The sequence below is a fragment of the Phyllobates terribilis genome, unplaced genomic scaffold (assembly GCF_046119375.1).
Source record: "Phyllobates terribilis strain yellow unplaced genomic scaffold, ASM4611937v1 Scaffold_11__3_contigs__length_659146591, whole genome shotgun sequence".
NCBI lineage: Eukaryota > Metazoa > Chordata > Amphibia > Anura > Dendrobatidae > Phyllobates > Phyllobates terribilis.
The window spans coordinates 599,853,737-599,877,545 of record NW_027362771.1 but is presented as its reverse complement, the minus strand read 5'-3'; the positions used below and the strand labels follow the sequence as shown (position 1 = coordinate 599,877,545).

The window sequence follows — 23,809 nt, the reverse complement described above, 5'->3', positions numbered from 1 at the left end:
GTATTATAGTAGTTATATTCTTGTACAAAGGAGCAGTATTATAGTAGTTATATTCTTGTACATAGGGGGCAGTATTATAGTAGTTATATTCTTGTACATAGGGGGCAGTATTATAGTAGTTATATTCTTGTACATAGGAGCAGTATTATAGTAGTTATATTCTTGTACATAGGGGGCAGTATTATAGTAGTTATATTCTTGTACATAGGAGCAGTATTATAGTAGTTATATTCTTGTATATAGGGGCAGTATTATAGCAGTTATATTCTTGTACATAGGGGCAGTATTATAGTAGTTATATTCTTGTACATAGGGGGCAGTATTATAGTAGTTATATTCTTATACATAGGAGCAGTATTATAGTAGTTATATTCTTGTACAAAGGAGCAGTATTATAGTAGTTATATTCTTGTACATAGGGGGCAGTATTATAGTAGTTATATTCTTGTACATAGGGAGCAGTATTATAGTGGTTATATTCTTGTACATAGGGAGCAGTATTATAGTAGTTATATTCTTGTACATAGGAGTAGTATTATACTAGTTATATTCTTGTACATAGGAGTAGTATTATAGTAGTTATATTCTTGTACATAGGGGCAGTATTATAGTAGTTATATTCTTGTACATACGGGCAGTATTATAGTTGTTATATTCTTGTACATAGGGGGAAGTATTATAGTAGTTATATTCTTGTACATAGGGGGCAGTATTATAGTAGTTATATTCTTGTACATAGGAGCATTATTATAGTAGTTATATTCTTGTACATAGGGGGCAGTATTATAGAAGTTATATTCTTGTACATAGGAGCAGTATTATAGTAGTGATATTCTTGTACATAGGGGGCAGTATTATAGTAGTTATATTCTTGTACATAGGGGCAGTATTATAGTAGTGATATTCTTGTACATAGTGAGCAGTATTATAGTAGTTATACTCTTGTACATAGGGGGCAGTATTATAGTAGTTATATTCTTGTACATAGGAGCAGTATTATAGTAGTTATATTCTTGTACATAGGAGCAGTATTATAGTAGTTATATTCTTGTACATAGTGAGCAGTATTATAGTAGTAATATTCTTGTACATGGGAGCAGTATTATAGTAGTTATATTCTTGTACATAGGAGCAGTATTATAGTAGTTATATTCTTGTACATAGGAGCAGTATTATAGTAGTTATATTCTTGTACATAGTGAGCAGTATTATAGTAGTTATATTCTTGTACATAGGAGCAGTATTATAGTAGTTATATTCTTGTACATAGGAGCAGTATTATAGTAGTTATATTCTTGTACATAGGAACAGTATTATAGTAGTTATATTCTTGTACATAGGGGGCAGTATTATAGTAGTTATATTCTTGTACATAGGAGCAGTATTATAGTAGTTATATTCTTGTACATAGTGAGCAGTATTATAGTAGTTATATTCTTGTGCATAGGAGCATTATTATAGTAGTTATATTCTTGTACATAGGAGCAGTATTATAGTAGTTATATTCTTGTACATTGGAGCAGTATTATAGTAGTTATATTCTTGTACATAGGGGGCAGTATTATTGTAGTTATATTCTTGTACATAGGGGGCAGTATTATAGTAGTTATATTCTTGTACATAGGGGGCAGTATTATAGTAGTTATATTCTTGTACATAGTGAGCAGTATTATAGTAGTTATATTCTTGTACATAGGAGCAATATTATAGTAGTTATATTCTAGTACATAGGGACAGTATTATAGTAGTTATATTCTTGTACATAGGAGCTGTATTATAGTAGTTATATTCTTGTACATAGGAGCAGTATTATAGTAGTTATATTCTTGTACATAGGGGCAGTATTATAGTAGTTGTATTCTTGTACATAGGGAGCAGTATTATAGTAGTTATATTCTTGTACATAGGGGGCAGTATTATAGTAGTTATATTCTTGTTCATAGGGGACTGTATTATAGTAGTTATATCCTTGTATATAGGGGGCAGTATTATAGTAGTTATATTCTTGTACATGGGGAGCAGTATTATAGTAGTTATATTCTTGTACATAGGGGGCAGTATTATAGTAGTTATATTCTTGTACATAGGAGCAGTATTATAGTAGTTATATTCTTTTACATAGGAGCAGTATTATAGTAGTTATATTCTTGCACATAGGAGCAGTATTATAGTAGATATATTCTTGTACATAGGGGGCAGTATTATAGTAGTTATATTCTTGCACATAGGAGCAGTATTATAGTAGTAATATTCTTGTACATAGGGGGCAGTATTATAATAGTTATATTCTTGTACATAGGAGCAGTATTATAGTAGTTATATTCTTGTACATAGGGGGCAGTATTATAGTAGTTATATTCTTGCACATAGGAGCAGTATTATAGTAGTTATATTCTTGTACATAGGGGGCAGTATTATAATAGTTATATTCTTGTACGTAGGAGCAGTATTATAGTAGTTATATTCTTGTACATAGGAGCAGTATTATAGTAGTTATATTCTTGCACATAGGAGCAGTATTATAGTAGATATATTCTTGTACATAGGGGGCAGTATTATAGTAGTTATATTCTTGTACATAGGGGGCAGTATTATAGTAGTTATATTCTTGCACATAGGAGCAGTATTATAGTAGTTATATTCTTGTACATAGGGGGCAGTATTATAATAGTTATATTCTTGTACATAGGGGCAGTATTATAGTAGTTATATTCTTGTACATAGGAGCAGTATTATAGTAGATATATTCTTGTACATAGGGGCAGTATTATAGTAGTTATATTCTTGCACATAGGGGGCAGTATTATAGTAGTTATATTCTTGTACATAGGAGCAGTATTATAGTAGTTATATTCTTGTACATAGGAGCAGTATTATAGTAGTTATATTCTTGTACATAGGAGCAGTATTATAGTAGATATATTCTTGTACATAGGGGCAGTATTATAGTAGTTATATTCTTGTACATAGGGGGGAGTGTTATAGTAGTTATATTCTTGCACATAGGGGCAGTATTATAATAGTTATATTCTTGTACATAGGGGCAGTATTATAGTAGTTATATTCTTGTACATAGGGGGCAGTATTATAGTAGTTATATTCTTGTACATAGGAGCAGTATTATAGTAGTTATATTCTTGTACATAGGAGCAGTATTATAGTAGTTATATTCTTGTACATAGGGGCAGTATTATAGTAGTTATATTCTTGTACATAGGAGCAGTATTATAGTAATGATATTCTTGTACATAGGGAGCAGTATTATAGTAGTTATATTCTTGTACATAGGAGTAGTATTATAGCAGTTATATTCTTGTTCATAGGGGGCAGTATTATAGTAGTTATATTCTTGTACATAGGAGCAGTATTATAGTAGTTATATTCTTGTACATAGGAGCAGTATTATAGTAGTTATATTCTTGTACATAAGAGCAGTATTATAGTAGATATATTCTTGTACATAGGGGGCAGTATTATAGTAGTTATATTCTTGTACATAGGGGGCAGTATTATAGTAGTTATATTCTTGCACATAGGGGCAGTATTATAATAGTTATATTCTTGTATATAGGGGCAGTATTATAGTAGTTATATTCTTGTACATAGGGGCAGTATTATAGTAGTTATATTGTTGTACATAGGAGCAGTATTAGAGTAGTTATATTCTTGTACATAGGGGGCAGTATTATAGTAATTATATTCTTGTACATAGGAGCAGTATTAAAGTAGTTATATTCTTGTACATAGGGGCAGTATTATAGTAGTTATATTCTTGTACATAGGGTCAGTATTATAGTAGTTATATTCTTGTACATAGGGGGCAGTATTATAGTAGTTATATTCTTATACATAGGGGGCAGTATTATAGTAGTTATATTCTTGTACATAGGAGCAGTATTAAAGTAGTTATATTCTTGTACATAGGGGCAGTATTATAGTAGTTATATTCTTGCACATAGGGGCAGTATTATAGTAGTTATATTCTTGTACATAGGAGCAGTATTATAGTAGTTATATTCTTGTACATAGGTGGCAGTATTATAGTAGTTATATTCTTGTACATAGAAGCAGTATTATAGTAGTTATATTCTTGTACATAGGAGCAGTATTATAATAGTTATATTCTTGTACATAGGGGCAGTATTATAGTAGTTATATTCTTGTACATAGGAGCAGTATTATAGTAGTGATATTCTTGTACATAGGGGCAGTATTATAGTAGTTATATTCTTGTACATAGGAGCAGTATTATAGTAGTTATATTCCTGTACATAGGAGCCGTATTATAGTAGTTATATTCTTGTACATAGGAGGCAGTATTATAGTTGTAATATTCTTGTACATAGGGGGCAGTATTACAGTAGTTATATTCTTGTACATAGGGGGCAGTATTATAGTAGTTATAATCTTGTACATAGGAGCAGTATTATAGTAGTTATATTCTTGTACATAGGAGCAGTATTATAGTAGTTATATTCTTGTACATAGGGAGCAGTATTATAGTAGTGATATTCTTGTACATAGGGGCAGTATTATAGTAGTTATATTCTTGTACATAGGGAGCAGTATTATAGTGTTTATATTCTTGTACATAGGGAGCAGTATTATAGTAGTTATATTCTTGTACATAGGAGTAGTATTATAGTAGTTATATTCTTGTACATAGGAGTAGTATTATAGTAGTTATATTCTTGTACATAGGGGCAGTATTATAGTAGTTATATTCTTGTACATAGGGGCAGTATTATAGTAGTTATATTCTTGTACATAGGGAGAAGTATTATAGTAGTTATATTCTTGTACATAGGAGCAGTATTATAGTAGTTATATTCTTGTACATAGGAGCAGTATTATAGTAGTTTATATTCTTGTACATAGGGGCAAGTATTATAGTAGTTATATTCTTGTACATAGGAGCAGTGTTATAGTAGTGATATTCTTGTACATAGGGGGCAGTATTATAGTAGTTATATTCTTGTACATAGGGGCAGTATTATAGTAGTGATATTCTTGTACATAGTGAGCAGTATTATAGTAGTTATATTCTTGTACATAGGGGGCAGTATTATAGTAGTTATATTCTTGTACATAGGAGCAGTATTATAGTAGTTATATTCTTGTACATAGGGGCAGTATTATAGTAGTGATATTCTTGTACATAGGGGGCAGTATTATAGTAGTTATATTCTTCTACAAAGGAGCAGTATTATAGTAGTTATATTCTTGTACATAGGGGGCAGTATTATAGTAGTTATATTCTTGTACATAGGGGGCAGTATTATAGTAGTTATATTCTTGTACATAGGAGCAGTATTATAGTAGTTATATTCTTGTACATAGGGGGCAGTATTATAGTAGTTATATTCTTGTACATAGGAGCAGTATTATAGTAGTTATATTCTTGTATATAGGGGCAGTATTATAGCAGTTATATTCTTGTACATAGGGGCAGTATTATAGTAGTTATATTCTTGTACATAGGGGGCAGTATTAAAGTAGTTATATTCTTGTACATAGGAGCAGTATTATAGTAGTTACATTCTTGTACAAAGGAGCAGTATTATAGTAGTTATATTCTTGTACATAGGGGGCAGTATTATAGTAGTTATATTCTTGTACATAGGGAGCAGTATTATAGTGGTTATATTCTTGTACATAGGGAGCAGTATTATAGTAGTTATATTCTTGTACATAGGAGTAGTATTATAGTAGTTATATTCTTGTACATAGGAGTAGTATTATAGTAGTTATATTCTTGTACATAGGGGCAGTATTATAGTAGTTATATTCTTGTACATAGGGGCAGTATTATAGTAGTTATATTCTTGTACATAGGGGGAAGTATTATAGTAGTTATATTCTTGTACATAGGGGGCAGTATTATAGTAGTTATATTCTTGTACATAGGAGCATTATTATAGTAGTTATATTCTTGTACATAGGGGGCAGTATTATAGAAGTTATATTCTTGTACATAGGAGCAGTATTATAGTAGTGATATTCTTGTACATAGGGGGCAGTATTATAGTAGTTATATTCTTGTACATAGGGGCAGTATTATAGTAGTGATATTCTTGTACATAGTGAGCAGTATTATAGTAGTTATATTCTTGTACATAGGGGGCAGTATTATAGTAGTTATATTCTTGTACATAGGAGCAGTATTATAGTAGTTATATTCTTGTACATAGGAGCAGTATTATAGTAGTTATATTCTTGTACATAGTGAGCAGTATTATAGTAGTTATATTCTTGTACATGGGAGCAGTATTATAGTAGTTATATTCTTGTACATAGGAGCAGTATTATAGTAGTTATATTCTTGTACATAGGAGCAGTATTATAGTAGTTATATTCTTGTACATAGTGAGCAGTATTATAGTAGTTATATTCTTGTACATAGGAGCAGTATTATAGTAGTTATATTCTTGTACATAGGAGCAGTATTATAGTAGTTATATTCTCGTACATAGTGAGCAGTATTATAGTAGTTATATTCTTGTACATAGGAGCAGTATTATAGTAGTTATATTCTTGTACATAGGGGGCAGTATTATAGTAGTTATATTCTTGTACATAGGAGCAGTATTATAGTAGTTATATTCTTGTACATAGTGAGCAGTATTATAGTAGTTATATTCTTGTGCATAGGAGCAGTATTATAGAAGTTATATTCTTGTACATAGGAGCAGTATTATAGTAGTTATATTCTTGTACATTGGAGCAGTATTATAGTAGTTATATTCTTGTACATAGGGGGCAGTATTATTGTAGTTATATTCTTGTACATAGGGGGCAGTATTATAGTAGTTATATTCTTGTACATAGGGGGCAGTATTATAGTAGTTATATTCTTGTACATAGTGAGCAGTATTATAGTAGTTATATTCTTGTACATAGGAGCAGTATTATAGTAGTTATATTCTTGTACATAGGAGCAGTATTATAGTAGTTATATTCTTGTACATAGGAGGCAATATTTTAGTAGTTATATTCTTGTACATAGGAGCTGTATTATAGTAGTTATATTCTTGTACATAGGAGCAGTATTATAGTAGTTATATTCTTGTACATAGGGGCAGTATTATAGTAGTTATATTCTTGTACATAGGGGCAGTATTTTAGTAGTTATATTCTTGTACATAGGAGCAGTATTATAGTAGTTATATTCTTGTACATGGGAGCAGTATTATAGTAGTTATATTCTTGTACACAGGAGCAGTATTATAGTAGTTATATTCTTGTACATAGGAGGCAATATTTTAGTAGTTATATTCTTGTACATAGGAGCTGTATTATAGTAGTTATATTCTTGTACATAGGAGCAGTATTATAGTAGTTATATTCTTGTACATAGGGGCAGTATTATAGTAGTTATATTCTTGTACATAGGGGCAGTATTATAGTAGTTGTATTCTTGTACATAGGGAGCAGTATTATAGTAGTTATATTCTTGTACATAGGGGGCAGTATTATAGTAGTTATATTCTTGTTCATAGGGGACTGTATTATAGTAGTTATATCCTTGTATATAGGGGGCAGTATTATAGTAGTTATATTCTTGTACATGGGGAGCAGTATTATAGTAGTTATATTCTTGTACATAGGGGGCAGTATTATAGTAGTTATATTCTTGTACATAGGAGCAGTATTATAGTAGTTATATTTTTGTACATAGGAGCAGTATTATAGTAGTTATATTCTTGCACATAGGAGCAGTATTATAGTAGATATATTCTTGTACATAGGGGGCAGTATTATAGTAGTTATATTCTTGCACATAGGAGCAGTATTATAGTAGTAATATTCTTGTATATAGGGGGCAGTATTATAATAGTTATATTCTTGTACATAGGAGCAGTATTATAGTAGTTATATTCTTGTACATAGGGGGCAGTATTATAGTAGTTATATTCTTGCACATAGGAGCAGTATTATAGTAGTTATATTCTTGTACATAGGGGGCAGTATTATAATAGTTATATTCTTGTACATAGGAGCAGTATTATAGTAGTTATATTCTTGTACATAGGAGCAGTATTATAGTAGTTATATTCTTGCACATAGGAGCAGTATTATAGTAGATATATTCTTGTACATAGGGGGCAGTATTATAGTAGTTATATTCTTGTACATAGGGGGCAGTATTATAGTAGTTATATTCTTGCACATAGGAGCAGTATTATAGTAGTTATATTCTTGTACATAGGGGGCAGTATTATAATAGTTATATTCTTGTACATAGGGGCAGTATTATAGTAGTTATATTCTTGTACATAGGAGCAGTATTATAGTAGATATATTCTTGTACATAGGGGCAGTATTATAGTAGTTATATTCTTGCACATAGGGGGCAGTATTATAGTAGTTATATTCTTGTACATAGGAGCAGTATTATAGTAGTTATATTCTTGTACATAGGAGCAGTATTATAGTAGTTATATTCTTGTACATAGGAGCAGTATTATAGTAGATATATTCTTGTACATAGGGGCAGTATTATAGTAGTTATATTCTTGTACATAGGGGGGAGTGTTATAGTAGTTATATTCTTGCACATAGGGGCAGTATTATAATAGTTATATTCTGGTACATAGGGGCAGTATTATAGTAGTTATATTCTTGTACATAGGGGGCAGTATTATAGTAGTTATATTCTTGTACATAGGAGCAGTATTATAGTAGTTATATTCTTGTACATAGGAGCAGTATTATAGTAGTTATATTCTTGTACATAGGGGCAGTATTATAGTAGTTATATTCTTGTACATAGGAGCAGTATTATAGTAGTGATATTCTTGTACATAGGGAGCAGTATTATAGTAGTTATATTCTTGTACATAGGAGTAGTATTATAGCAGTTATATTCTTGTTCATAGGGGGCAGTATTATAGTAGTTATATTCTTGTACATAGGAGCAGTATTATAGTAGTTATATTCTTGTACATAGGAGCAGTATTATAGTAGTTATATTCTTGTACATAAGAGCAGTATTATAGTAGATATATTCTTGTACATAGGGGGCAGTATTATAGTAGTTATATTCTTGTACATAGGGGGCAGTATTATAGTAGTTATATTCTTGCACATAGGGGCAGTATTATAATAGTTATATTCTTGTACATAGGGGCAGTATTATAGTAGTTATATTGTTGTACATAGGAGCAGTATTAGAGTAGTTATATTCTTGTACATAGGGGGCAGTATTATAGTAGTTATATTCTTGTACATAGGAGCAGTATTAAAGTAGTTATATTCTTGTACATAGGGGCAGTATTATAGTAGTTATATTCTTGTACATAGGGGCAGTATTATAGTAGTTATATTCTTGTACATAGGGGGCAGTATTATAGTAGTTATATTCTTGTACATAGGGGGCAGTATTATAGTAGTTATATTCTTGTACATAGGAGCAGTATTAAAGTAGTTATATTCTTGTACATAGGGGCAGTATTATAGTAGTTATATTCTTGCACATAGGGGCAGTATTATAGTAGTTATATTCTTGTACATAGGAGCAGTATTATAGTAGTTATATTCTTGTACATAGGTGGCAGTATTATAGTAGTTATATTCTTGTACATAGAAGCAGTATTATAGTAGTTATATTCTTGTACATAGGAGCAGTATTATAATAGTTATATTCTTGTACATAGGGGCAGTATTATAGTATTTATATTCTTGTACATAGGAGCAGTATTATAGTAGTGATATTCTTGTACATAGGGGCAGTATTATAGTAGTTATATTCTTGTACATAGGAGCAGTATTATAGTAGTTATATTCCTGTACATAGGAGCCGTATTATAGTAGTTATATTCTTGTACATAGGAGGCAGTATTATAGTTGTAATATTCTTGTACATAGGGGGCAGTATTACAGTAGTTATATTCTTGTACATAGGGGGCAGTATTATAGTAGTTATAATCTTGTACATAGGAGCAGTATTATAGTAGTTATATTCTTGTACATAGGAGCAGTATTATAGTAGTTATATTCTTGTACATAGGGAGCAGTATTATAGTAGTGATATTCTTGTACATAGGGGCAGTATTATAGTAGTTATATTCTTGTACATAGGGAGCAGTATTATAGTGTTTATATTCTTGTACATAGGGAGCAGTATTATAGTAGTTATATTCTTGTACATAGGAGTAGTATTATAGTAGTTATATTCTTGTACATAGGAGTAGTATTATAGTAGTTATATTCTTGTACATAGGGGCAGTATTATAGTAGTTATATTCTTGTACATAGGGGCAGTATTATAGTAGTTATATTTTTGTACATAGGGAGAAGTATTATAGTAGTTATATTCTTGTACATAGGAGCAGTATTATAGTAGTGATATTCTTGTACATAGGGGCAAGTATTATAGTAGTTATATTCTTGTACATAGGAGCAGTATTATAGTAGTGATATTCTTGTACATAGGGGGCAGTATTATAGTAGTTATATTCTTGTACATAGGGGCAGTATTATAGTAGTTATATTTTTGTACATAGGGAGAAGTATTATAGTAGTTATATTCTTGTACATAGGAGCAGTATTATAGTAGTTATATTCTTGTACATAGGGGCAAGTATTATAGTAGTTATATTCTTGTACATAGGAGCAGTATTATAGTAGTGATATTCTTGTACATAGGGGGCAGTATTATAGTAGTTATATTCTTGTACATAGGGGCAGTATTATAGTAGTGATATTCTTGTACATAGTGAGCAGTATTATAGTAGTTATATTCTTGTACATAGGGGGCAGTATTATAGTAGTTATATTCTTGTACATAGGAGCAGTATTATAGTAGTTATATTCTTGTACATAGGGGCAGTATTATAGTAGTGATATTCTTGTACATAGGGGGCAGTTTTATAGTAGTTATATTCTTCTACAAAGGAGCAGTATTATAGTAGTTATATTCTTGTACATAGGGGGCAGTATTATAGTAGTTATATTCTTGTACATAGGGGGCAGTATTATAGTAGTTATATTCTTGTACATAGGAGCAGTATTATAGTAGTTATATTCTTGTACATAGGGGGCAGTATTATAGTAGTTATATTCTTGTACATAGTAGCAGTATTATAGTAGTTATATTCTTGTATATAGGGGCAGTATTATAGCAGTTATATTCTTGTACATAGGGGCAGTATTATAGTAGTTATATTCTTGTACATAGGGGGCAGTATTAAAGTAGTTATATTCTTGTACATAGGAGCAGTATTATAGTAGTTATATTCTTGTACAAAGGAGCAGTATTATAGTAGTTATATTCTTGTACATAGGGGGCAGTATTATAGTAGTTATATTCTTGTACATAGGGAGCAGTATTATAGTGGTTATATTCTTGTACATAGTGAGCAGTATTATAGTAGTTATATTCTTGTACATAGGAGTAGTATTATAGTAGTTATATTCTTGTACATAGGAGTAGTATTATAGTAGTTATATTCTTGTACATAGGGGCAGTATTATAGTAGTTATATTCTTGTACATAGGGGCAGTATTATAGTAGTTATATTCTTGTACATAGGGGGAAGTATTATAGTAGTTATATTCTTGTACATAGGGGGCAGTATTATAGTAGTTATATTCTTGTACATGGGAGCATTATTATAGTAGTTATATTCTTGTACATAGGGGGCAGTATTATAGAAGTTATATTCTTGTACATAGGAGCAGTATTATAGTAGTGATATTCTTGTACATAGGGGGCAGTATTATAGTAGTTATATTCTTGTACATAGGGGCAGTATTATAGTAGTGATATTCTTGTACATAGTGAGCAGTATTATAGTAGTTATATTCTTGTACATAGGGGGCAGTATTATAGTAGTTATATTCTTGTACATAGGAGCAGTATTATAGTAGTTATATTCTTGTACATAGGAGCAGTATTATAGTAGTTATATTCTTGTACATAGTGAGCAGTATTATAGTAGTTATATTCTTGTACATGGGAGCAGTATTATAGTAGTTATATTCTTGTACATAGGAGCAGTATTATAGTAGTTATATTCTTGTACATAGGAGCAGTATTATAGTAGTTATATTCTTGTACATAGTGAGCAGTATTATAGTAGTTATATTCTTGTACATAGGAGCAGTATTATAGTAGTTATATTCTTGTACATAGGAGCAGTATTATAGTAGTTATATTCTCGTACATAGTGAGCAGTATTATAGTAGTTATATTCTTGTACATAGGAGCAGTATTATAGAAGTTATATTCTTGTACATAGGGGGCAGTATTATAGTAGTTATATTCTTGTACATAGGAGCAGTATTATAGTAGTTATATTCTTGTACATAGTGAGCAGTATTATAGTAGTTATATTCTTGTGCATAGGAGCAGTATTATAGAAGTTATATTCTTGTACATAGGAGCAGTATTATAGTAGTTATATTCTTGTACATTGGAGCAGTATTATAGTAGTTATATTCTTGTACATAGGGGGCAGTATTATTGTAGTTATATTCTTGTACATAGGGGGCAGTATTATAGTAGTTATATTCTTGTACATAGGGGGCAGTATTATAGTAGTTATATTCTTGTACATAGTGAGCAGTATTATAGTAGTTATATTCTTGTACATAGGAGCAGTATTATAGTAGTTATATTCTTGTACATAGGAGCAGTATTATAGTAGTTATATTCTTGTACATAGGAGGCAGTATTTTAGTAGTTATATTCTTGTACATAGGAGCAGTATTATAGTAGTTATATTCTTGTACATGGGAGCAGTATTATAGTAGTTATATTCTTGTACACAGGAGCAGTATTATAGTAGTTATATTCTTGTACATAGGAGGCAGTATTTTAGTAGTTATATTCTTGTACATAGGAGCAGTATTATAGTAGTTATATTCTTGTACATGGGAGCAGTATTATAGTAGTTATATTCTTGTACATAGGAGCAGTATTATAGTAGTTATATTCTTGTACATAGGAGCAGTATTATAGTAGTTATATTCTTGTACATAGTGAGCAGTATTATAGTAGTTATATTCTTGTACATAGGAGCAGTATTATAGTAGTTATATTCTTGTACATAGGAGCAGTATTATAGTAGTTATATTCTTGTACATAGGAGCAGTATTATAGTAGTTATATTCTTGTACATAGGAGCAGTATTATAGTAGTTATATTCTTGTACATAGTGAGCAGTATTATAGTAGTTATATTCTTGTACATAGGAGCAGTATTATAGTAGTTATATTCTTGTACATAGGAGCAGTATTATAGTAGTTATATTCTTGTACATAGTGAGCAGTATTATAGTAGTTATATTCTTGTACATAGGGGGCAGTATTATAGTAGTTATATTCTTGTACATAGGAGCAGTATTATAGTAGTTATATTCTTGTACATAGTGAGCAGTATTATAGTAGTTATATTCTTGTACATAGGAGCAGTATTATAGTAGTTATATTCTTGTACATAGGAGCAGTATTATAGTAGTTATATTCTTGTACATAGTAAGCAGTATTATAGTAGTTATATTCTTGTACATAGGAGCAGTATTATAGTAGTTATATTCTTGTACATAGGAGCAGTATTATAGTAGTTATATTCTTGTACATAGTGAGCAGTATTTTAGTAGTTATATTCTTGTACATAGGAGCAGTATTATAGTAGTTATATTCTTGTACATAGGAGCAGTATTATAGTAGTTATATTATTGTACATAGGGGGCAGTATTATTGTAGTTATATTCTTGTACATAGGAGCAGTATTATAGTAGTTATATTCTTGTACATAGGAGCAGTATTATAGTAGTTATATTCTTGTACATAGGAGCAGTATTATAGTAGTTATATTATTGTACATAGGAGCAGTATTATAGTAGTTATATTATTGTACATAGGGGGCAGTATTATAGTAGTTATATTCTTGTACATAGGAGCAGTATTATAGTAGTTATATTCTTGTACATAGGGGGCAGTATTATAGTAGTTATATTCTTGTACATAGGAGCAGTATTATAGTAGTTATATTCTTGTACATAGGAGCAGTATTATAGTAGTTATATTCTTGTACATAGGAGCAGTATTATAGTAGTTATATTCTTGTACATAGGAGCAGTATTATAGTAGTTATATTCTTGTACATAGTGAGCAGTATTATAGTAGTTATATTCTTGTACATAGGAGCAGTATTATAGTAGTTATATTCTTGTACATAGGAGCAGTATTATAGTAGTTATATTCTTGTACATAGGAGCAGTATTATAGTAGTTATATTCTTGTACATAGTGAGCAGTATTATAGTAGTTATATTCTTGTACATAGGAGCAGTATTATAGTAGTTATATTCTTGTACATAGGAGCAGTATTATAGTAGTTATATTCTTGTACATAGTGAGCAGTATTATAGTAGTTATATTCTTGTACATAGGGGGCAGTATTATAGTAGTTATATTCTTGTACATAGGAGCAGTATTATAGTAGTTATATTCTTGTACATAGTGAGCAGTATTATAGTAGTTATATTCTTGTACATAGGAGCAGTATTATAGTAGTTATATTCTTGTACATAGGAGCAGTATTATAGTAGTTATATTCTCGTACATAGTAAGCAGTATTATAGTAGTTATATTCTTGTACATAGGAGCAGTATTATAGTAGTTATATTCTTGTACATAGGAGCAGTATTATAGTAGTTATATTCTTGTACATAGTGAGCAGTATTATAGTAGTTATATTCTTGTACATAGGAGCAGTATTATAGTAGTTATATTCTTGTACATAGGAGCAGTATTATAGTAGTTATATTCTTGTACATAGTGAGCAGTATTATAGTAGTTATATTCTTGTACATAGGAGCAGTATTATAGTAGTTATATTCTTGTACATAGGAGCAGTATTATAGTAGTTATATTCTTGTACATAGTGAGCAGTATTATAGTAGTTATATTCTTGTACATAGGGGGCAGTATTATAGTAGTTATATTCTTGTACATAGGAGCAGTATTATAGTAGTTATATTCTTGTACATAGTGAGCAGTATTATAGTAGTTATATTCTTGTACATAGGAGCAGTATTATAGTAGTTATATTCTTGTACATAGGAGCAGTATTATAGTAGTTATATTCTCGTACATAGTAAGCAGTATTATAGTAGTTATATTCTTGTACATAGGAGCAGTATTATAGTAGTTATATTCTTGTACATAGGAGCAGTATTATAGTAGTTATATTCTTGTACATAGTGAGCAGTATTATAGTAGTTATATTCTTGTACATAGGAGTAGTATTATAGTAGTTATATTCTTGTACATAGGAGCAGTATTATAGTAGTTATATTCTTGTACATAGGAGCAGTATTATAGTAGTTATATTATTGTACATAGGAGCAGTATTATAGTAGTTATATTATTGTACATAGGGGGCAGTATTATAGTTGTTATATTCTTGTACATAGGAGCAGTATTATAGTAGTTATATTCTTGTACATAGGGGGCAGTATTATAGTAGTTATATTCTTGTACATAGGAGCAGTATTATAGTAGTTATATTCTTGTACATAGGAGCAGTATTATAGTAGTTATATTCTTGTACATAGGAGCAGTATTATAGTAGTTATATTCTTGTACATAGGAGCAGTATTATAGTAGTTATATTCTTGTACATAGGAGTAGTATTATAGTAGTTATATTCTTGTACATAGGAGCAGTATTATAGTAGTTATATTCTTGTACATAGGAGCAGTATTATAGTAGTTATATTATTGTACATAGGAGCAGTATTATAGTAGTTATATTATTGTACATAGGGGGCAGTATTATAGTTGTTATATTCTTGTACATAGGAGCAGTATTATAGTAGTTATATTCTTGTACATAGGGGGCAGTATTATAGTAGTTATATTCTTGTACATAGGAGCAGTATTATAGTCGTTATATTCTTGTACATAGGAGCAGTATTATAGTAGTTATATTCTTGTACATAGGAGCAGTATTATAGTAGTTATATTCTTGTACATAGGAGCAGTATTATAGTAGTTATATAATTGTACATGGGGGCAGTATTATAGTAGTTATATTCTTGTACATAGGAGCAGTATTATAGTAGTTATATTCTTGTACATAGGGGGCAGTATTATAGTAGTTATATTCTTGTACATAGGAGCAGTATTATAGTAGTTATATTCTTGTACATAGGGGCAGTATTATAGTAGTTATATTCTGTTTTTACCAGGTAGTATTACAGAGATCACTTATTTAGTTAAATTTTGTCCTTTACAGCATTTTATTCCACTATGGCATCCAGCAGGCTACGTGTGGCAGTGATTGGGGCCGGATCTGCTGGTCTTTGCAGTGCGCGTCATATTCTTTCAAGACCGTTATCTTTTGAGCCGCCAGTGGTTTACGAGACGACGGGTCAAGTTGGAGGAACTTGGGTTTACATAGGAGACCCGGTAATTGACGCCCATACACATTCCAGTATGTACAGAGATCTGAAGTAAGTCCTATACAGTAATATTATATCACAGTCTACTTTCCATTGTCTTTGGTTATAGGACTGATAGATGTCATTTCATTCTTCCTCTTCTAGCTCCTCATCTTCCTTTTCTGTGGGTAATTTATGGGATATTCTTATATTTTGTAGTCTTATGGATTTTTTTTTCTGTGATTTACACTGATTCTAATCACTTTAACCTCTATTCTAACCTATATTTACTATGTATATATATATATTTTTTTCTTGCTTGGCCAGTGATTGCATGTTAAAATCAGACCTTTATTAGGATGTCATTTTTTTTTCCATCGGGCTTTAGGATAACATTGGAATTTTTTTCTTAAAGGGTTTTTTTAGAGAAGGACTTTTTTGTTTCATTTTAAAGATCTTAGTTATAAACATAAATGAAAAAAGAAAAAAATTATATACTAACCTTTACCGATTTCCCATAACTTCCCTTCTGATGCTTAACTGATCCGCTATGGTCTCTACTTCCTGTTGTCATCTTGACAGACAGGAAATAGCAGAAAATGGCTCAGCCAATCACTGCTCGTAGTGAGGACCCGCCCCAGCCTGTGATTGGCTAACTGGACACTTATTTCCTTTCGTGTTAAAACAAGACCAGGAGAAAGAGACCGTCGATGATCAGGTAATTATCGGCTGACAATTATGTAATGGAGAAGTGAATATATTCTCGATCCCTCATTATTGTAGGACGAATCTTCCTAAAGAGATAATGGAATTTCCAGATTTTCCCTTTGATCCCTCTCTGCCGTCCTTCATCCATCACTCAGAAGTGCTGAAATACCTGGAGGAATATACAGATAAATTCTCTATCCGACCACACATCAAGGTGAGACCATGCCAGGCCGGGAACGGAACCTCCATCGGAGGTCTGGACTTGTAGACATAGCAAGCTTTGAGGGTACTATAACCATCTGGTATATGGAAACTACAAGCGAGTCATCATGGGAGACAATATGCAAATTAGCTCTCCTCCAGAAGGAAGAACATTTTCTTAGTCCAACAATCTTGGCACCCATCTGTTTTGTTCCCCTCATCATTAGCACAGAGATGGGTGTTATGCCTTTGTGAGGGTCCTATGATGTCACATGTCTGACATTGGAGTACCACGGGGGGGGGGGGGGGGTCCTTCCGGATATGCCTGTAGAACAAATAATGTAAAACTTTTTTATGACCGGTCCACGTCATATAAACCTGCCCCCGTCCTCTTGCACTTTGCAGTTTAACACTCGGGTGGTGTCCGTCTCCCCTGTGATTGGAGACCACAAGCCGGTTTCCTGGCGAGTGATTGCCAAAAATCGAGAAGAGGAAGAGTTGGAAAAATTTGATGCTGTCATGGTCTGCGTGGGGTGAGTGCACGCTCCATTCCTCTCAGTCCAAAAAGAACTCTCTACTTTTTCTAAATTCGATACGTCTAAACCTTTTCCCCAAAAAAATGTGTTCCTCTACGGATCGGGGGCTCTCTGATCAGGTCTGGAGATGTTTAGGCGCGACTCCTGAACATTTGTACCAGAGAGAGGAAGCGTGATAGATCACGAGGCAGCAGACAGTAGGGATCAGCAGAAGACGTCAGTGGGTATCAAGTACTTTGAGGTTCTGCTCAGTTTCTGCTCTGAAAATTCTACAAAAAGACTCATTGTGAATGAACCCTAAGGGCGTGTTCATATTGAGGGGTTTTTTTAGGAGTTTTTGGAGCATAAACTCTCTCCTTCTCAAAAACTTGGAGCTTTAGCTCACGCCCCACTATTACAGAACATACTATGTTAACACTGAGGTTTTTAGCTGAGTTTTTGGAGCAGAATGTTTCCAAAATAATCGAGTGTTGATCAGAGATTTGGAGAGTTTCTGCTCCGAAAGTTCAGAGAAAAGAAATTACTCAGTGCGAATATTGTGTTTTTTGAGGAGTTCAGAAATCTTAAGTTTTTTTTTTAAGTGGAAACCACTTAAGGAAACTTTCCTTTTTTGGTGGGTATGTGCACATGACGTCCTTAATGCAACGGTGCCCCTGCTGAAGTTTTTCTAGGTGAAACCGCTTCAGGAACAAGTCGTTGAAGCGGCCGTTCTGCTGTCATTTTTGTGGTTTCTCTGCTCATTTAAACTATAACTAGTGAGTGTTTTTCTAGTGGAAGCCACCCAAGAAATGAACATTTTACTTTTTTTTAACCTCTTCACGGTTTCCGAACCTTGAAGCAATGAAAACAGAAGACATATGCACAGCTATGTAATTTTTACATTGCTGTGCATTATGTTCTCTTTTTGCAGCAGTTTTTCAGGTGGAATACGTATGAAAAAGATATCTTGTGCACATACCGTTGGGGGGATTTTGGAGGAGTTTTTCTTTTCCTGAAGAGTTTTGTAATAGTTTTTTTCTACTAAAGTTTTCTCTGTAGCCTTTTGATTGTTCAGTGCCTAGGATTTCATAAGGATCTGATTTAAAGATGTAGCAGTAACTTTTTTTTTTCTCTACCAAATGTTTTTCAAAATCTGTTCAGGGAAAAAAATAAAGCTGAAAAACCTCCTCATATGAATTAATAGAATGAATTGTGTGAGTTTTGAAGCGGTGTTAGAGGAGCATTTTGGAGAGGATCTGCTCAAAATAATCCTCAAAAAACCCAACTGTGTTCATACCCTATGTCTATGTACACAAATTCTTTTTGCTGAGCTTTCCGAGAGACAACTGAGCAGAGCCTTCAAATTTTTGAGAGTTTGGCGTTTTTGAGGAGGATTTGGAGAGCTTCCTCTCAGTTTCTGCTCCAAAAGCGCCCTAAAAAAACCCTGTGTCCACAAGCCACTGAACGGAAACTCAAAGATTTGGAAGAAGACTTGGAGAGTTCCTGCTCAGTTTCTTCTCCAAAACCTCTGTGTGCCCATACTCCTGGAGGGTCCAGCTGGTTTTCCTCGGATGGTTTTCCTCGGATGGTGCTGGTGTCCGGGAAGTGACTAGAGTTCAGCAGTAGAAGTTCTTCCATGTCTGCTCCACTTGAGCTCCTCATTATTTTCTTGATGACCTTCCTCCAGTCTGTGCGTATTCTCTCTGATTACCGTGTGTGACGTTGTGTCCCATTCTCCGCAGACATTACTCTCATCCCTACATCCCTGAGATTGAAGGACTAAAGGACTTTCAAGGTGAGAAATGGAGAATGATAACTAAAGGAACGATCCTTCACGAGAGTTTTCCTTGGTAGTGACGATCCCTATCCTTGACCCTGTTGAGTCTATGGACTCATTTTATTTTCCTGACACTTGAAGAAAAAAAAAAATCTGTATTATTTTATCAAGTGGGTTTAAAGACATGCTGCAAACATGGTATAAAGGAGGGGGTGACAAAAATATTAGCCATACTAATACAAAATTGATGGCCATCTCCAATCATCTGAAGGTCTTCTTCATTGTTTGCCCATGCACAGCGCCATACATATATGGTTGTGGCTGTGCCTGGTACTGCGACTCCTACAGTTGGCTCTTCTTCTTGACTTCTATCTTCGTTTTGGGCCTCCGGCTACTTCCGGCCGGTACTTCCGTTCACACCATCGCTTGATGTGTATTGCTCCCCGCATCATCGACGTGTGTCGCGCCCTACATGACGGCGTGGAGTTTACTGAATGTAAGATCTGGCAGTGGAGTGGAAGTGGAGAAGATAGAAGAGCTGATCAGAGGACAGGCTGCGTTGGGATAGGTACAGGGAGTGCCGAGGGTATTGCAGTATACGTTTTTTTTTTTTTTTCTTTAAGCCTTCACAGTTTTCTATAATTAAGCAAAAGAATCCTTCTATAATTACAAAAAAAATCCTATTCGGGCAAAGCTGAATTCTTGGAAAAATTGGAGGCGAATTCGATTCACTGATTTCTAATTTTTTTGTTTTTTTTTATATTTTCCAAAGGCAGAATTCTATGCAAAAACACTGAGAAAAAGTATAAAGTTCGGCATACCTACAGCCACCACTAGAGGGAGCTCACTGTATACTGTATATCCAGTATGCACTCAGCTCCCTCTAGTGGTAGATACTGGTAGCTATAATGTTATAATTATACTTTATGCAGGGGATTTAGAACTCTGTATCAGAAAAACACTAAAATTGTCTATAAAGAAAAGGCTAAAAATTACATTTGTCTTATAAAGTAAAATGGAGTTATATTGAGTGGATCTTTTTTATTGGTTTTGTAGGACAAGTGTTACACAGCCATTTCTACCGCTATCCGGAGGTCTTCTCTTCACGTTCAGTAGTCCTTTTGGGCTGCGGACCTTCAGGTGTAGACATAGCCATGGAGCTGTCTTCACATGCCGAGCGAGTCATTTTGAGCCATCGCGGTCCTTCCCTAACGTGGACCCCACCAGGAAATGTCTCGATGGTGCCTCCAGTGGTCAGTGCTGCTTCTAACACCCTAGTATGTGAGGATGGAAGGAAGATCCAGGCAGATACTTTGATTTTCTGCACTGGTTATAAATACAACTACCCATTCTTTGTGTCTGGGGCAGAACATGGCGATGTACTGGATTGGGGATTTTTAGAGGGTGAAGATATAGAAAGCCCAGATCTAGGAAAGGGTCACCTACCACCGCTATATAATCAACTTATCCATGCCCGATACCCCACCCTGGGTTTCATTGGGGCCTGTAAAATTGTGGTCCCATTCCCGCTCGTTCACTGCCAGGCCCAGTTTTTCCTGTTAGTGCTGGAGGGTAAACGCCCACTGCCCCCTTCGGAGCTGATGTTTTCCGAGTGCCGCCAAGAGCTAATAAAGCACCGAGCTTCGGGGTTACCGCTCAAGTATCTGTACCGCCTCGGGCTGAACCAGTGGGAATATAACCAGAGGCTGGCGGACATCGCAGGCTTCGAGCCTTTGGCCCCGGTGCTGAGAAAGTTGTATGAAGTGACTCGCGATTTCAGAGGATCCAACCCTGTAATTTATCGAAAAATCAACTTCAGAATCCTGAACAGAGAAGAGTTTGAGATGAATATGGATGAGATGAAGGAGGCCGAGGTGTAGACTCAAGAGGAAATGGCCCACTCCATATAACCGTTTTATGGGATCAGGCCAGTATGGCAGCTACGGGACCCGGGGGAAGAAGCCTGGCTCCAGTTGGCCCCTGACTCTTCTCAATGGTGGCAAAACCCTGCACAAGACAATATCTCTTCATAGAAAACATTCCAGTCTTTTGGATGGTAAGAAGGCCATATGGTATGTACAGCCATTAGGAACGGAAACATATACGGGGCAATTGGCCGGACCACCCTCAAAGGAACTAACAAGATTCTGACTGCCAGCTGGTTCCACTAGAGGGAGCTCAATGGACAAAAACATATACAGCTCCTAATAGTGGGGTACACTGTATTCTGTAATATTGGGGTACGATATGACTGTAAAAGTGGGGTACACCATGTTCTTTAATAATAGTGGGATACACCATGTCCTGTAATAGTGGGGTACACCGTACTCTGTAATAGTGGGGTACCACGTGTTCTCTAATAGTGGGGTACACCGTACTCTGTAATAATGGGGTACATTGTGTTCTGTAATAGTGGGGTACCCTGTGCTCTGTAATAATAGTGGGATACACCATATTCTGTAATAGTGGGCACAGTATGTTATGTTGTAAGATGCTGAGACGTGGCCCTTCCACCTTCTGAATAACACATGTATACGGTAAATGTATTGCACGTTCCGCCTGTATTACTGTGTGTGGCGCTGTACAGGCCGTGACTGAGCATTTATCACATCCCAGAGAAAAGAGCTTACATCCGAGTGTGAGGAAGTATCTAGAAGTAGGAGAGCGGTTTATTGTAGAATGAGACCGCTGGGTTACTGTATAGGTACAGTTCAGACAGTCATAAAAGTGAGAGAAACAGTTACGGCAAGTTGCCGCAGTACTGAGGAAGATGGCGCTGAGAAGGAGAAGCTAAGGCGACAGCTGGCCTAGCAGGGCACTGGGAATAGTGAGGCTGGCCTAGCAGGGCACTGGGAATAGTAAGGCTGGCCTAGCAGGGCACTGGGAATAGTGAGGCTGGCCTAGCAGGGGCACTGGGAATAGTAAGGCTGGCCTAGCAGGGCACTGGGAATAGTGAGGCTGGCCTAGCAGGGCCACTGGGAATAGTAAGGCTGGCCTAGCAGGAGCACTGGGAATAGTAAGGCTGGTCAAGCAGGGGCACTGGGAATAGTAAGGCTGGCCTAGCAGGGCACTGGGAATAGTAAGGCTGGCCTAGCAGGAGCACTGGGAATAGTGAGGCTGGCCTAGCAGGAGCACTGGGAATAGTAAGGCTGGCCTAGCAGGGCACTGGGAATAGTGAGGCTGGCCTAGCAGGGGCACTGGGAATACTAAGGCTGGCCTAGCAGGAGCACTGGGAATAGTAAGGCTGGCCTAGCTGGGGCACTAGGAATAGTAAGGCTGGCCTAGCATGTGCACTGGGAATAGTGAGGCTGGCCTAGCAGGGCACTGGGAATAGTGAGGCTGGCCTAGCAGGGCACTGGGAATAGTGAGGCTGGCCTAGCAAGGGCACTGTGAATAGTAAGGCTGGCCTAGCAGGAGCACTGGGAATAGTGAGGCTGGCCTAGCAGGGGCACTGGGAATAGTGAGGCTGGCCTAGCAGGGGCACTGGGAATAGTAAGGCTGGCCTAGCAGGAGCACTGGGAATAGTGAGGCTGGCCTAGCAGGAGCACTGGGAATAGTAAGGCTGGCCTAGCAGGGCACTGGGAATAGTGAGGCTGGCCTAGCAGGGGCACTGGGAATAGTAAGGCTGGCCTAGCAGGAGCACTGGGAATAGTAAGGCTGGTCAAGCAGGGGCACTGGGAATAGTAAGGCTGGCCTAGCAGGGCACTGGGAATAGTAAGGCTGGCCTAGCAGGAGCACTGGGAATAGTGAGGCTGGCCTAGCAGGAGCACTGGCAATAGTAAGGCTGGCCTAGCAGGGCACTGGGAATAGTGAGGCTGGCCTAGCAGGGGCACTGGGAATAGTAAGGCTGGCCTAGCAGGAGCACTGGGAATAGTAAGGCTGGTCAAGCAGGGGCACTGGGAATAGTAAGGCTGGCCTAGCAGGGCACTGGGAATAGTAAGGCTGGTCTAGCAGGGGCACTGGGAATAGTAAGGCTGGCCTAGCAGGAGCACTGGGAATAGTAAGGCTGGCCTAGCAGGGGCACTGGGAATAGTGAGGCTGGTCTAGCAGGGGCACTGGGAATAGTGAGGCTGGCCTAGCAGGGGCACTGAGAATAGTAAGGCTGGCCTAGCAGGAGCACTGGGAATAGTAAGGCTGGTCAAGCAGGGGCACTGGGAATAGTAAGGCTGGCCTAGCAGGGCACTGGGAATAGTAAGGCTGGTCTAGCAGGGGCACT

The 23,809-nt window shown here is 35.1% G+C and overlaps 1 protein-coding gene across 3 annotated transcripts in view; it reads left to right on the top strand.

Moving 5' to 3' along the window:
* LOC141165395 (uncharacterized) overlaps positions 1–22,452 on the top strand; it is a 54,648-nt gene extending 32,196 nt beyond the window's left edge. Inside the window, exons 2-6 of one of the 3 annotated variants that reach the window (XM_073650989.1) lie at positions 16,248–16,464; positions 17,176–17,314; positions 17,707–17,834; positions 19,559–19,611; positions 20,650–22,452. In XM_073650989.1, the coding sequence (XP_073507090.1) occupies positions 16,262–16,464; positions 17,176–17,314; positions 17,707–17,834; positions 19,559–19,611; positions 20,650–21,473 (1,347 nt within the window). In that variant the 5' untranslated portion in view covers positions 16,248–16,261 and the 3' untranslated portion in view covers positions 21,474–22,452. The remainder of the gene's footprint in view (positions 1–16,247; positions 16,465–17,175; positions 17,315–17,706; positions 17,835–19,558; positions 19,612–20,649) is intronic. The other 2 variants (XM_073650988.1, XM_073650987.1) reach the window with 2 other exon arrangements.
* The last annotated feature ends 1,357 nt before the right edge of the window (positions 22,453–23,809 follow it).